Source organism: Nicotiana sylvestris, chromosome 7, assembly GCF_000393655.2.
Source record: "Nicotiana sylvestris chromosome 7, ASM39365v2, whole genome shotgun sequence".
Lineage (NCBI taxonomy): Eukaryota > Viridiplantae > Streptophyta > Magnoliopsida > Solanales > Solanaceae > Nicotiana > Nicotiana sylvestris.
The window spans coordinates 83462022-83478796 of NC_091063.1; the positions used below are offsets into that span (position 1 = coordinate 83462022).

General features: G+C 35.3%; 3 protein-coding genes across 3 annotated transcripts; 1 reads left to right on the forward strand and 2 right to left on the reverse strand.

Annotated features, from left to right (window-relative positions):
- Positions 1–1354: 1354 nt before the first annotated feature.
- Positions 1355–1984, reverse strand: LOC138873378 (uncharacterized). The gene has a single exon (XM_070151845.1). The coding sequence runs from the start codon at positions 1982–1984 to the stop codon at positions 1355–1357; it is 630 nt and encodes a 209-aa protein (XP_070007946.1).
- A 981-nt stretch (positions 1985–2965) lies between these two features.
- On the forward strand, positions 2966–8641 carry LOC104249580 (probable WRKY transcription factor 20). The gene is made up of 6 exons (XM_009806025.2): positions 2966–3254; positions 4400–4591; positions 6213–6732; positions 6840–7008; positions 7080–7235; positions 7841–8641. Exons 1-6 carry the CDS (start codon positions 3000–3002, stop codon positions 8316–8318), a joined length of 1770 nt encoding a protein of 589 aa, XP_009804327.1. The 5' UTR covers positions 2966–2999; the 3' UTR covers positions 8319–8641.
- A 708-nt stretch (positions 8642–9349) lies between these two features.
- LOC104249578 (scarecrow-like protein 21) lies at positions 9350–12033 on the reverse strand. Its single transcript, XM_009806023.2, has 2 exons — positions 11899–12033; positions 9350–11282 (listed from the first exon to the last, which is right to left on the reverse strand). Exon 2 carries the CDS (start codon positions 11166–11168, stop codon positions 9525–9527), a length of 1644 nt encoding a protein of 547 aa, XP_009804325.1. The 5' UTR covers positions 11169–11282; positions 11899–12033; the 3' UTR covers positions 9350–9524.
- Between the last annotated feature and the right edge of the window lie 4742 nt (positions 12034–16775).

Here is a 16775-nt window from a genome sequence, read left to right on the forward strand (position 1 = left end):
GTCTCATCATAATTGATCCGGATGGCCCAATCGTTCATGCCAAAGTACAAAAGTATTGGAAGCAGTAACCTTTTGGTTTAAGGTAGAATGTGCCTCAATTGCACTATTTTTTGTCCAATACAGGCCACAAGATAAAGATGGGAACTTCTCAATAATTCTTTTTTGGCCAGAGACATTCTTGGTAACGATGAGACATTCCATATTATTCTCATCTATTGTCTCAATATGAAATCCATTTCTGCGGATATCTTTAAAACTCAACAAGTTCCTCTTAGACTTGGAGAAGAACATTGCATTCTCTATGATAATTGTTCCCATAGGCAGAGTTATAGTAGCTCTTCCAGAGCCTTCAGTTAGATTACTACTACCAGAAATTGTAGTAATATCTGCCTTACACATACTTAAATGGGAGAAATATTTCTTCCTTTTGAATATTGTATGTGCCATACATGAATCAATTAAGCAAACATTTTTACAATTGAACTTTGATCCAAGTTTGCTTTGAAAGATATTCATATTTGCTTCCCGTAGTTTGACATACAAAAGAAATATATGAATAAATATTAGTATTTTTAGAGAAAAATGGAAAAGAAATAAAGTTAAACCAATAATTGAATATAAGCCTTTAATGCATTTTCTGGCAAATTCTAATTATTATACAAATAATTACGCAAAAAAATAATACAAGTACACATATGACTAATACAACTACAACAAATTTATTTACATGTATAAACTATTTGCATTTTCCTACACATTGTATGAAAAATAATTGATCCGTGTAAGAAAAGAACATACTCATAAAAAAAATTGAGGGTGAAGTAACAAAAGTTGTTCCAGGGTGCTTGTAAACCTTTTCTTAAAGGGAATTAAAGCAACGTAAAGGAAAGTTAAAATTGTTAAAAGATCACTGAGACTAGAATACTAACTAATAGGATATTACTCCTTGTTTGTGAAATTTATAAAATTTCGGAAATAAAAATATTCTTAAGAACTACATAAGAAGAATTATAAAGTTCAAGAAAAATTACGAGATATTTATTCATTACATACTACGAGTAGGAAAGCATAAAAATTAAATTGCTCAATCATCTCTAACCACAGATCCATCACCGATCAAGTGGTTTATTTTTTCATCAGGGTGCTCAAAAAAATCTACCACATCCAAGTGGGTGATGTCAAATTCATTGTCATAGACAAGATTGGTTTCAGGGCCTTTATTCTTCAGAGATGCTTGATAAAGCTCAACCAAATATTTTGGTATGCGACAAATTTTTGCCCAATGCCCTTTTCCACCGCAACGATAGCATTTAGTTTCTGAACCCTCTGCGTTTCGCTTCTCATCTTTCCCTTTTCATTTTTGGAAGTTATTTTTCGGTGGAGGATGATTAACACCAGGAAATTTTCTTCCTTGGATATGGCCACGACCACGAATATGACCACGACCTTTTCCACGATTAGCATAATGGGAATACACCTCATCTTCTTTAGGCAATGGTGTAGACCCAGTGGGTCGATTTTCATGATTTCTCATAAGCAATTCATTGTTTCGTTCAGCCACAAGTAGAAGAGAAATCAACTGAGAGTACTTTGTGAAGCCTTTCTCTCGGTACTGCTGTTGCAAGACCATATTGGAGGCATGAAACGTTGTAAACGTTTTTTCAAGCATATCATAGTCACTGATATTATCTCCACAGAGTTTCAATTTAGAAGTAATTCTAAACATAGTAGAATTATATTTAGAAACGGACTTAAAGTCTTGGAGCCTAAGATGAGCCCAATCATATCGTGCTTGTGGAAGAGTGACCAACTTTAAGTTGTCATATCTTTTCTTTAAACCATTCCACAAAACAAGTGGATCTTTCACTGTGAGATATTCAATTTTCAACTCTTCATCAAGGTGATGACGCAAGAAAATCAAGGCCTTAGCACAGTCTTGGGTAGATGCTTTATCTTTATCTTTAATGGCGTCTCCAAGACTCATTGCATCTAAATGGATTTCAGCATTCAATACTCATGTCATATATTTCTTGCCCGAAATTTCAAGGGCAACGAACTTTCTTTTCATAATATCAGACATAATTTAAAAAATACAAATTTGAGAAAAATTATACCTTAATTTTCTCAAAGATCTTCTTGAGATGGTAGAGCCTCGTGCTGATAACGTGTTATAAAATATAACCCAAAATAACAATATAGAACAAACAAAAACAAACTAAGAGATATAGAGAGGAAGAGAGATTCGTATTTCTTCTTCAATTGTGTGTATTTTCCTATCTATTACAAGGCCTTTATATAAGCATAAAAGTGAAGAAAATATATCATGGAATATGTTAGTGAACATACAAAATATGTCATTGAATATGTCATTAAGCATTTGAGATGAAGATCATGGAAGAAGAGTAGACATACACCATAATGTGATATTTATCATAACAATAATAAAATTATAAAATTGGAAGAAATATTAATTGAATATAGTAATTGAGATGCATGATTAAAAACTTCTATAGGGTAGAACTCTTCCTTTTTGAGTAAGTGGCTAAATAGAATCAATAATAATCATTTCCAAGAATTCTCTTTTTTTTTTGTATATTTTTATTTTTGTAATTCAAATATAATTTTCACTATAAAAATATAATAATTTATTAAGATAGATTACAGGCGCCAAAAGCGTACTCTAGGACTAGTGACTTTATAATTGGGAATTGGGAATTTGGAATTGGCTTTTATGGAGGGTCATTATTGGAAGAAGAGTAGTTGGATGGGGACAAAGCAATAAAATCCATATCCCAAGTCCACTTGGCGTCGAACCGTCTTTCATCACTGACAATATTAAAGTAAGTACGCAAACAATCCACCCTGCTTCAAAGTTACCAAATTACCCTCATACTTAAAACCCAAACTACCCCTGCCCGCTGCCCCTGGTCACCCTGTTGAGTCACATTCCTTTTGATTGTGTCTTCTCCTACGCACCAAAATCCTCTTCTGAATCGTCAATGGAAAACTCTCACTCAAAGCCCCACTCTCGCTCTCAGCAGCAGCACTCTTCTTCCGAGCAACTCAGAGATGGAATCTCCGCCGTAACTGACGGCGGTATCAGCTCTGGCGCCGCCGGATCCAATGGCGGTGCTAAATACAAGCTCATGACTCCTGCTAAGCTCCCGATCTCTAGGTCCACGTGTATCACCATCCCTCCCGGTCTCAGTCCTTCCTCCTTCCTCGAATCTCCTGTTCTTCTCTCTAACATCAAAGTGAGTAATTTTACAGTTTGTTTTGCTAAAATGTTCCACGTAATTGAAGAAATGTGAATAATTTTTGTGAAGTTAGTTAGGGCACGTGCTTTTTTTTTTTAATCGGAGCAACATTGGACTGAATCATAGTATATCGAGAGGAAGTAGGGAGATTGTGACACTAATTAGCTGTTGTTTTTATGGATTGATAAGAAAACGAAGGACAAGCGAAAAGGAAAAAAATTAGGGAATCTTAACCACTATTAAGATAATCTTAATTAGTTTAACTGTTGTTAAGAGTAAGGTGTATAGTTGTGCTGTCTTCAATTGAGTGAAATGCAAACTACTCCTTTTACTAATATTTTTTTTGCCTTCTTTAACGTTGTGCTTTCCTTACGTCATAATATACTCTCAGGTGGAGGATTTGAGGAATTATTTTGATGTGATGGTTGCTTTGTTAAAGTACGGTTTGAATTATTGATTAGATATTTGGTTCTTTTCATAGGCATTGCAACTTGTTCCTTTGATTCTTTTTTCCATCTGAGTGCTCATTTTAGAATATAATATTTATCTATAAATATAACTATGCTTTTCTGTGTTAATTGCAACCGTCTGTTCTGATGCTTGTCTGAAGGGATTTACTATATTGGTGCAATATATTGCTTTTTAAATAGAATCGTGCTTCTGCTTTTACCATAATATATATTCTTTGTTCTTCTGCCTGGAAAAGCTCAGTTAGGCCTCAGTGTTGTTTTTTCACATAATGAATCTTCCTTTTTGCAAGGTGCTCAGCTTTTCCACTATGTTGTTCCCTGGGGAAAGATGATGTTTATTTTATGCATGTTCTGTCCTGATTGTGGCATCAGTAAAGTCCCCTAAATTTGTCTTATTCGGGCATAAATGCTAATGTTCTGAGTTCAGTGGCTGTTGCATATCAGTAACCATTTTCACTACTATAAGTAGCATTGATCTGCCTCCACTCAAATGAAAAAATTAGCCAGAAAGTGACGTGAAAAGAAAAAAATTCTGTAACAAAGAAGCAGAAAATTGAGAAAGTAACATTAAATAATATGTATCGCGTCTGTCTATGCGTAAATGCAATTTCCCCTTGTAAAAGAAAATTGTGATCAATAACTTAGTCTATTTCATTTACCTTTAACCTGCAGGCTGAGCCGTCTCCAACTACAGGTTCCTTCTCCAAGCTTCAAGCAGTGCAAGGCTCTGGTGGGAACGCTGCATTCTTATTGACAAGAGGTTATTCCAGTGGCAATACATACAGTGAAAGAAAATCCAGCTGCTTTGAGTTCAAATTTGCTGCTGGATCTAGTTCTACATCAGGATTAGTTGCGGAACATATGGTAATGCTCTGTTGAAATATTATCAATGTTGGATTAGAAAGAGAGAACAAAACAAAAAGATGATTAGTTGTTTTTTTGTTTTCTCTTCACCTCCCCCCCCCCCCCAAACAACGGGCTTTTCTGTATTAGCAGTAAGTCTTCTTTGACAACTGACATATGCTTGATTTAGGGAAATTGAAAATTTAACTCTTATGTTCTTGGAATTCTCTCTTTCTCAAGTTATGGTGTCTATTTGCCCTTAATGCCAATTGTGTAGGTTTTCGATGGTGTTGTAACATGCTATAAGGATGTACGCTTTTATTGATTTGCTAAGGTAGGTGTGTTTCAATATCGTAGAGACTCATGTTTCTTGAAGGGCAACACTCCACTCCTTTTCAAACAAGTAGAGCAATAGTAATTTGGTTATGTCTGTAAGTTGACAGCAGCATGAGCAGTAGTTGAGTATGTTCATGCATAATAAGGAATGAATTGTTCAACAGGTGATGTGACCGTCATTTATTTTGCATTGTTAATGATCCTGCTTCCCTGTTTGATGATGTGACACATTACTATAATGACATGATATTGCATTTACGTATTCCAAGAATTGGAAGTCATTAAACAAATAAAAATTATAAAAATCATTTAATTTGCAGGGTATGTCCAATAACTAACTTATCTATTCTTCTGCCACCATTAAATTCAATTTAGTATGTACGTTATACTTAACAATGTGTTAGTCAAAGTAATTTTGTTAAACTTTTAGCAAATCAACATGTAGTATCTGTATCACACAATTTCCATAAGCAGGGAAATGACTGCTTTTTCTTGTGCTATTTGCTCAAAGTCCTTTTATTTAACTGAATTTGGTTTTAAAAGAAAAAAGATACTTTAATTAAATTAAAGATGAAGATTGAGCTATTGATAAATGAAATAACGGGTTGTAGCTGTCATAAAAGAAATTCATTTCTTACAAGAAAATTATGATACTTGTTTTGCACTATGAACTGCTTTCTATATCTGTTACTGTTTTCTTCCTCTTCCTTTTTGTTTTGTTTTGCATGGTGGGTGAGTGGATGGGCTGGATGATATGCTTCCTTTATTTACCGACACTTTTGTTATTACAGCCTCTCTGCCCGTCCAGGGGTAGGGGTAAGCATACATCTTACCCTCCCCAGACCCCACTTGTAGGAAACTACTGGGTTTGTTGTTGTTGTTTTGTTATTACAGATTTATTCTTTTGTTCTTTTCTGATATTATTGTCTCGTCTATTGAGCCGAGGGTTTCCCGGAAACAGCCTCCCTAACCCCGGGTAGGGGTAAGGTCTGCGTACACTCTACCCTCCCCAGACCCCACTAGTGAGATTCTACTAGGTTGTTGATGTTGTATTTCTGTGTTCATCTTGAAGGTTTTAGCAGAGGATGCAAGTACCTTGCACGCCTTTTTTCTTTTTTGGCCGCTTCTAATGGGCTTTCTCTTCTTTTAGATCTCTAAAAATCAGTATGTGAATTTATTTCTTGACCCAAAAAAAAAAACAAATTTTTTTCTGTTTGTTTATTGAGTACCTTATTTTCACAAAAAGAATTTACTTGTAGAATCTGGTTGTTAGTTCCTACATTCCTAACACACTTCTCTAATCAAGATTTCTACAGGTTTGAACCAACAACAAAATGAGCCATTAAAAGAAGTTCAAGACCAAAGTCATCCTCAATTGGTAGCAACTTCATCTCTAGCTAAGCACGAGATGGCATCATCAAAAGAACTGAGTTTATCTGCACCTATAAATGTTGATGATTCTTCAAAAGAAGAGAGTCTATCTGCACCTATTAATGTTGATGCCATGAATATGAGAGGTCAATCTAATACAAGCATGCAAGTTTCACTTGCTGATCATAAAGATGTATCATCAGTAACTGCTGAGAGATCATCAGATGATGGGTATAACTGGCGAAAGTATGGCCAGAAACTTGTAAAAGGAAGTGAATTTCCAAGGAGCTATTACAAATGTACATACCCAAACTGTGAAGTGAAAAAGATATTTGAGCGATCACCTGAAGGACAAATAACAGAGATCGTTTATAAAGGTTCTCATGATCATCCTAAACCCCAACTGAGCCGTCGATTTACTCCTGGTGCTCTCATGTCCATCCAAGAAGATAAATGTGAGAAAGTAGCTCTTTTAGTATTGTTTCCCTCTCGATGAGCATAAAGTGGTAATTTTGAAAAAAAAATCTTAATTTTATTCTGAGTCAATCTTATCAATTCTCAGTCTTTATTGAGGACAAGTTCAACGCCAATGCCCAGACCGGTAAAATTGAGCCCATTAGTACTCCCGTATCACCTCAGCAAGTGGATGCTGATGGTCCTGAAGGGGCAGTTTCACAGATGCAGGGCACTAATGATGATATGGATGAGGATGATCCATTTGTGAAAAGAAGGTAAAGCTAATGGAAAGCCTTCAATATATTCCTGCTAATAGATCTGATTAAATGGTTAAAACTTTAAGCAGGAAAATGGATGGTGCAGTGGATATAACACCAGTGATTAAGCCTATCCGTGAACCACGCGTTGTCGTTCAAACTGTCAGTGAAGTTGATATATTGGATGATGGGTACCGGTGGCGCAAGTATGGACAGAAGGTGGTCCGAGGCAATCCTAATCCTAGGTATGCAACACTTTATGGTTTGTAGTTACTTGAACATATGACCTTGTGTTATGTGAATGTCATGTACACAGACACTTAAATGTGGTATGCAACAAGTATTTGACAAAGGTCATTACTGGTTGTTGGTTAGTCTCTAGAGTAGTCATCTAAAACGATCAAGTATTTGGTGGGTGTGTAGTCTAAGAAAATATGATACTTGTGAAATCATGCCCTTCTCCTGATGAGAGGCAAAAGCCTAAAAGAGACAATAGGATCCTAAATCCATCAATATCCAAGATATTGCCGTTTTTGGGTGTTTAATAGGAATTAGAGACCACTTATCGTTAAATTTATCAAACATTCACATGTATCAAGGTTTATCCAAACTAATCAACATACATTACAATTCTTATAAATCTCTCGTAAGCTTTTGTAACACGTCCATGCCTAGAGGGATGCTCTATGGTGGAGTTCTATAGAAGCTATGGGTTTCCAACATTTTCTTTTCCCTTTTAACCTGCAAAGTCCATGCATTTCCAAAATTCTTAATTCACCTTTGAGTTTCTATTAATATTCTTTAATCATGAGTGGTCAATATATTTTCTCCTAACTTCCATGTCATGCAGGAGCTATTATAAGTGCACCAATGCTGGATGCCCTGTCAGGAAACACGTGGAGAGGGCTTCTCATGATCCCAAAGCTGTTATCACCACTTATGAAGGAAAACATAATCACGACGTACCTGCTGCAAGGTCAAATAACCATGAAATGGCAGGATCCACACTTGCAACTGGCGGCTCAAGGATCAGAGCAGAAGAGACTTACTCTATTAATCTGGATCTAGGTGTTGGTATTGGATATGGTGTGGAGAATGGGAACAATAGGCAACTTCACACCGTCCATAACCAAGTTCGAGTTTCACGTTCCGGTATGATGGTAGTGCAACCAGCTGCAATTGCGGCGCATTATGGAATTGTAAATGGTGGCATGAGCCGGTTTGGACCTATAGATAATCATGTTCAAGGACATGGTTTTGAGACTTTGCCTTTACAACCTTCTACTCAATTTCCTCAAAACTATGGAAAGATACTCTTGGGCCCATGATTGTTTCTACCTCCAAGTATAAGCTTAACAATAAGAAGCCACCATCTATTTTTTTCTTGAATATTGGTGGATTACAAGAGATATCTCTAGTTGAAGTATAGATACTTGCCCTCATACTTGTAGGACCCATCATGCTGTATTATACAACTGCTCAGAAAAATGTTGCACTTCCTTTGTACATATCAACAGTATATTAGGAAGTGAACAACAGTGGATGTATGAGCAAATATCCACCTCCAATATCTTTATCCCCATGAATAGGCAAATTTTGATTGGGCTACTATGAGCACTTGAATCAATGGCATTTTCTAGGAATTATGTAATTCAATATGTTCTATTTACGGTAATTAGGAGGCAAACACATGGCAAATGTATTTTTTGAAAAAAAATAATATGGCAAAGATAATATGAAAGTGCTATGAGAGACCTTCATCTCTTTTTCCTTTGATTCACATCGTACACGTGATTGTTATCTATCATGCAAATGGTGATTGCAGAATCTCCTTTTACTGGTTTCCCCTATCGCTCTAGCATACACAACCATGGACGTGCGTTTTAAAGGCTGGCTATTTACGGGTTTAAATTATATACGCTAGCATTCAAAAAACTTTTTATGATATATCAGTGCAACTTAATCAGTTGTGTTCCATTGAGAATTTAACCCTATATCAGTCTGATTCGTCTCTAAAGAAAAAAAAAAAAAAAGACCAGTTGTGTTATTATAGATGAACTTTACTTGGTAGTGTACAAAAAGTTATATACCGTCAGTTCAGAAAACTTAAAGGAACGAAATATATAGCAAGATTGGTGTCCAGCCTAAGGATCTGTTATAATGATAAAAAGGTTTGAATAGGACGAAAGTGATTCATATAGTAATAACCTGCTATAGTTGGTTAAATTGAACTAATGGTGTAAAGAATCTTTATGCATATATATAACTTAAATCGGGTTTAAGTCATATACGCTAACAGGCCTAATTTCTGATACAGGTATATCCGGCCTCAATATAATCAACTTTGGGTCATATGTAGTTGAACGGCAACAACTCACTCTTGTCTCTTTATATGAAGAAAGAAAATAAAAACTGATACAGGTTCTAAAAAGATTATAGTAAGGTGCTCTTAACTCAATACGAAAAGAAAGGTCTACCTTTTACCATTATCAAGCTAGAAGTTACATGCACCTACTTACAGGTAAGGTAGGGTACTATTTCCAGGCACAAGAGGCAACTAAATCTCGATTCATCCAGCCAAGATAAAGAGCGCCATTCCTCTCATCAAGCGTATAACTTTGGTAGTAATTCTCCAGCAGGGTCTTGATTGTAGCATTTACTGAGGAGCTTAATGGATATGGATTGAACCCAGCCATAAGAAATCGTGACCTCCACCTTTCAAGAAGCTCATGACGCTCCACTCTTTCTGCCCCTTCACATGCTATTATGTTCACAATTTCCCGGGCCAGGCAATGTTGCTCAACGTTAATTCGTTGCTTATGGTCCCTAGGTAGAGCAACATCTATTGATTCAAATATAGATAGGTAGTAGTTCAGTGTCTCCAAAAACCTGGGAAAGAACTGGACTGTATTAGTGTTGGACTCTTGCTCCACTAAGGTCACAATCTTGGGAGACAAGCTCTTAACCATTCTCAGAAGTCTGTCTCTGTGATTTTGAGTGCCAACACTCTCATCAGGCATATGGTGCAAGACAAGTGCAAAATTCACGGCCAATGGTTCGCCACGCCGAACCTTAAGATGCTCAATCTCAACATCCGAGCAAGAAGCAGCTACAGGATGAAATTCAAAAGGTACATTGCAAGATGCAGCAATGCTTGATAACCTCCGACCAACAATTTCAATCCCTCCTCCTCTGGCATAAGCTGACGTAGAATCATCAATCCCTGTAATGCGGATTCGTGGGGGTCCACCTGGACGGGCTGCAAGAGCATGGATTAGGGTGATCCACTGGCTGCCCTGGGAAATCTGAAAATCAATTATATGAATTGTGTTCTCTTCTTTCATGGCATCAACAATTGCACCATTTGCTGACAAATATCCAAACTTGAAGTATGGGCAGATTTCATAAAGTAAATGCATGTATGACATTAGCTCAACGCTAGTTGGCTCTTTGCACCTTAGGGACTTGTAGATGGAGCTTCCTGAGGAGGCCAATCTGGCAACTAATCCTTCCAGCATATATGCTCCTAAGCGTTGTATTGGAGAACCGCAAACTGATACCACTGTGCGTAGTTCTGACATTAACCATTCAGCTGTTACTAAATTATTATCTGCTATTGCTTTAGCACAGGCAATAAGCACTTGTTTCAAATCTCCATTAGGCATCATCTCCATCATATCAACCCATTTACCTGACTCGGACGAAATTTGATTGGCTGCAGCCAATGGAGTAGTATTATATGACTCCAAGCTTTCTGAATCAGGCCCCAGCATTGCAGTTTCGAGTTCCTTTAGCTTGTGCTTCAGGCCAGTACCATCACTAGTGAAGCACGAACTGTTACCTGACGAGTGGTACGTATCATTAGGAGAATGATGCATGTCCGAAGGACATGAATCAGAACCTTGGTGCATCATGGAATTGTCATCAGCAAAGAAAGTATCAACAGGAGGAGAATCGGAGACAAGTTCACTAGAATTTCCAGTGGATGATTCAACATAGCAGTATTGGTTGTGTTTTAAGGCAGAGAATCGTGTCTGCTGACCACAATCAGCATAAAGTAATTGGTTGTTATTCGGGTTGTTAATGGAAGGCAGAAAAAAAGATTCCTGATCCTCGACAGGTTGGTTATAGAACCTGTTAAACTCATTGATATCCTTCGCGTTTTGAGAAGGCCTCATTGTGAAATCAATTTAAATATCCAGAAGATAATAGTACCAATTCCAGCATACAACCGGGTTGAATTCGTTAACAGAAAGTTCTCCAGCTCCAAGCTTTAAAATTCACATCCATATCTGCAATTGTCAATAATGAGTAATGAGAAATCTGAAAAAAACCAACTATAAAGAAATTTAGGAGTGCAAAGTGCTGCAGAAATGTTTTTGTTCATAAGTCCTAAAAAGCAGTTGGACCAATGTTGCAACCTTTTCTTTTCATAAATTTTTTAAAAGGTCTAGGTTGAAGGGTTAGGTCCCTGCAGCCTTGGCCCTTTAGATCTTCCATAAAAAGACTGAAAACCAAAACTTTCATGATTATAAATAAAATTCATTAAAGTCATCTCAGATTTACTGGCAAATAAATAACTCCCATCAACAGATAATGGAAAAAGCAGTCTCAGATGCTCTTTAAAAGTAACAAACAACTGAAGCTTACCAACAGCAGATATTGGCTAAACATAAAGAAAATAACCCCAAAAAACAAAAAGAACCAAGAACAACAAAAACGAAAGGGAAGAGTAAGTAAGATGCAAAAGGGGTTTCAAGTTTATACAAAAAGATCCAATTTTTTCAAGAATTCAATCAACCTAAATCTTTAGAGGAAAATGGGGTTTTAAGTTTATCAAAAAAGATCCAATTTTTTCAAGAATTAAATCTTCAGATTATCACATAAAGTTTAAAAAGGAAGAAATACCTGATACTCAGAGGAGATATCTTTAAGCAGAAATCCAAGAACATGAGTAAAGCAATTATCAAAAAATGCTAACTTTAAACACGGCATATTCCATTTTAGGAAGCCCTCAAGTCTTGGCCACTCGTGATGAAAAAGCCAGCCAGCTGAAAAAAAATGACTAATGAAAGTCAAAACAAAAATTCACAGCAATGGGGCCTCAAGGGAGAGCATCAATCTTGATTTTTTCAACTTTGCAATAATATTCAGAAAAAAATAGTTTTGCTGATTTTTGTCCTTGACTTTGGAAGATATTTTTAGTCAGCATAAAACGTACAATAATCATTGACTATTTGACTCCATAATATGGATTAAGAAGTAGCGAGGTAGGTGAGTGCAACATTAGTGAAGGCCAAAAAAATAAAAATACATGGTGTTTGCATTAAATAAATAAATTACAAAATTTTGTGTGGGTATAAATTGTTTATCAGTTAATATTAAATACTATGTACTCTTATTTCTTCCAATATTATGATTAAATTTGCTGATAATATTAGAAATCAGAAACTTTTGACTGTTACAAGAACCCCATACCTAACTCACGGCAAAAGAATAACTATTGCATTTATTATTAGCAAATTAATGCCAACCTTTGGCCATCCCCTACATTAAATAATGTTCTACGTTAAATAATCTCCTTTCGTTGTCCATAACTGACCGTCTTATTTTCTCTCTTAGGATATCTTAAAATTGGAGTAGTATCTGTTTCTTAAGATAATTTTTTTTTGCAACACTTGTAGTTTGTCATTACTCTAGGAAGTTAATACAACATTGCACCTACTTTTGTTTAAACAACATTCAAATTATTAAAAAGAAAAATGATTTCCACTTTCATATGGTATAATCCAACTCCTTTTTTTTTATAACTGCATCTAGACAACCGAACACACTTAACTGGATGATGAAGAGAATACTGTATTTCAAATTAAACAAATATTCCCTCTGATCGATAATAAGTAACTAATTTATTTTTTTATTTTTGTTCAAAATAAGTATTTATTTACATAATCAAGAAGGAATTAATTTTATTTTTTTAAAATTTGCCCTCTTATTTACATATTCCAATGTGTCAAGGTAACAATTAATTAAGGTTAATTTGAAAAATACATCTTTTTTTTTTCTAAGAGTCTGTATTTTCTTAATGGGTATGTCAAAGAAAAAATGAACACTTGTTGTGAACCGGAGGGAGTATGAATTATTTCTTTCGATCTTTTATTTTTGTAAAGGCAATTTGTTTATATTGTTTGCGCTTTCGAGTTATATTATTTGTTTTGTTTTTGTTCTCTCTCTTTTAAGTCCAAATATATGAGAGTTTCCACGTGGACAAATTATTGTGATTATTAAGTTACTCAAGCTGCCTTTATAAAGAAATAAAGTTACTCAAAGCTTTGATCACTAGAAAATTGAATTGATCTCAATCGAGGGTATCTCCCACCCTTGTACCATTTTTTTACACCAAAAAAATGATATAAACATCAAAATGGGGTACAAACTAACTCTAACGCATTACATTATTTTTATACCAAAAAAGAATCTCTCTTTTATATTCTTCTCTCTTCTATATTATATTACTTTCTTTTATTTAAATTAATTTTTTTATTTCATAAAACAAATCCAAACTTTTTTCTTTTTTACATATTCATATTAATCATATTCCTTTTTTATGTAACCATTTAATATAAAAAATTATACCATAAATTTTTAAATAACATAAATTATAAGCAAATATTATTTTATACCTACCAAAGTACTAAATTATTGTTGTAATTTTCTCATCCCATTATATTATTTAGTGTATTTTAAATTTTAATCTATGTCAATCATTACTGTATTAAATATTTATTTTTATGTTATTTAATGAATATTTTATTAACAACATATTATATTTTATATTTGCACTTTTTATTTTTGTGATGGTTATATTTTTTATACAATTATAACTTATAATAAAATTAACTTACAATTTTATATAAAAATAATATATACGAAAATTGATTTATAAAAATTATACACCAACTTAAGATGTAAAATTAGTTTTATAAAGATATTACATAAAAAGTATAAGTAATTATTGCTCTTTTGCTTAACTCGATTGCGGTAAAGCACCAACCCGTTTTTAGATAAAATGGTATCCAATGGATTAAATCCTTGTAATCTCTTTGATAACCTTGATCGTATTTCTAGTCTTCTTCTTATTAATTGTCATAAAGCTCTTAAAGATTTTATTAATAAATATATCAAATCAGCAAAGCAAATGTGCAATTGAGCTCGAGAAGAGCTCCAATTACGTGAGTGGAGACTTGAAGGAGAAGACTGAAAACGAGAGCATTTGCAAGAGGAAGGAAAAGTGAATCTGGAAATGAAAGTCTCAATCACATTAGCTCAACTAAAATGTATATATACAATGCAAAAGCAAAAGAGAATCAGAGGAAAAACTAACAGAGCCCAAACCCCAACTAACTGACTAACTAACTTTAGGAAGTCTAACTAACTCAACTAACTACCTAACTGCTTGGTACTACTCGCAATGCTATAAGTACAACTACCCTAAACAAATATAAATAATACAATACAATGTCTGTATCCTAGTGATCTCAATACCTCCCCCCCTCAAGTTGGAGGTGAAGTTGTCACTGCCAACTTGCTGAGAATGTTGGAATATTTGATCCCAGTTAGTGCTTTAGTGAGAATGTCGGCAAGTTGATGATCAATCCTAATATGATGTAGAGAAATGAGCCCTTCCTGTAGTTTGTTTCGAACAAAATGGCAGTCTATCTCAATATGTTTCGTTCGTTCATGGAACACTGGGTTCCTTGCTTTGTGAAGTGTTGATTGACTGTCACAGAAGACTGCAATAGGACTGGAGAAAGGGACTGTGAGCTCTTCAAGTAGCCTTTGTAACCACACTAGCTCACCAACCACCTTTCTAATGGACATGTACTCTGCTTCAGCTAACGACAAGGAAATAGTTTCCTGTTTCTTTGATTTCCAGCTGATAGGGCTATCTCCCAATAGAACAACATACCCAGTAACTGACTTCCTCGAGTCTGGTCATGATGCCCAATCAGAATCACAGTATGCTCTCACTGTATAATCAGCATTTTTGGAGAAGAAGGCTCTTAGGCTAGGATCAGCTTTCAAGTACCTCAATAGGTGATATGCTGCCTTCAAGTGTGGTTCCCTTGGATCTTGCATGAACTGACTTAGATGCTGAACACTAAAAGCAATATCCAATCTTGTGTTAGTCAGAAAATTCAATTTCCCAACCAACTTTCTATAACAATTGGGATCTAATAAGGGAGGACCTTCTTTTGCTTTTAACTTCACATTTGGATCAAGGGGAGATGATAAGGAACTACAGCTGAGACAGTTATACTCTTTCAAAAGGTCAATGACAAATTTTCTTTGGAGAATGATGACCCCATTATCCTTATAAAGAATTTTAAGGCCAAGGAAGTACTGAAGTTTCCCTAGATCTTTGATTTTGAAGCTATCATATAAAAACTTCTTCAAAAGCTTTATTTCTTCAAGATCTATTCCTGTGAGTATCACATCATCAACATATACTGCTACATATACCAAGGATGTCCCATTCTTCTTGTAGAACAATGAATAACCATGCATGGATTGTTCTTAACCTCTGGAGCATAGTGCTTCTGTCAGTTTAGCATACCATTGTCTGGTGGCTTGTTTCAAGCCATATAGAGACTTGTTTAGCCTACAGACTGATCTTGGTTCAAATACTACCAGTCCAGGAGGGACCTCCATAAACACTTCTTCATTCAAATCTCCATGAAGAAAAACATTGTTTACATCTAGCTGAAACATGTTCCACTCTCTTTTGACCACTACAACTATAAGTCCTCTTATAATGGTCATCTTTACTACTGGTGAGAAGGTTTCTGTGTAGTCTATTCCCTCTTGTTGTGTGTATCCTTTTACTACCAAACGAGCCTTAAACCTTTTAACACTTCCATCAGCTTTATGTTTCACTTTATACACTCACCTGCAGCCTATGGCTTTCTTCCCTGCTGGTAGTGGGACTAAATCCCATGTGTTATTGGCATGCAATGCCTCAAACTCTTTGTCATAGCCACATGCTTAGCAGGATTGATAGCTGTTTCTTCATATAAAGAAGGTTCACTATCTTGACAGACACTTTGCATCAATGATTGACTATCATGGATTAGAACCTCAGGGGAAACAGAATGATGATTTGACAACAGTGTATTTAAAAATGGTATACAACTGTTTGAACGCAATTTAGGTACATTGTGAATGTAATCATTCAAGTATGCAGATGTTTTGATTTCTCTTTGGGTTCTCCTAAGATTGGGACTATTCTGATTACTTGTTTGAGGAGAGTGATTACTCAAAACTAGTTCATTAAGGTTTGATGCTGGAGATGACTCTAGAAATGGAGGATTATCAAAAATGTGATTGTTACGGGGTGATGTGGATGTGATGCTAGTAGGTGATATTTCATTGTTACTAGCAGGTGACAGTTCATTGTCCATGTGACTTGCACCATCTAGATTGCTTTCTATATTGGTTTGAATATTGTTATCAGTATCATCCACAAAGTCAACAAAAGGGACACATTTTAGCACAGAAGGAAAAGAAGAAACATTTGGAACAATTGCAAGGGGAAAGATATTTTCATGGAAAGATACATCTCTTGAGAGTTGAATCTTCTTGGTAGCAAGACTCAGAACTTTGTACCCTTTGACTCCAAAGGGATAGCCTATGAAAATATGTGGAGTAGCTCTAGGTTCAAACTTGTCCCTATGGATTTTAAGTACTTTGGGTAATACGGGTAGCCAAAACTTCTCATTTGAGAA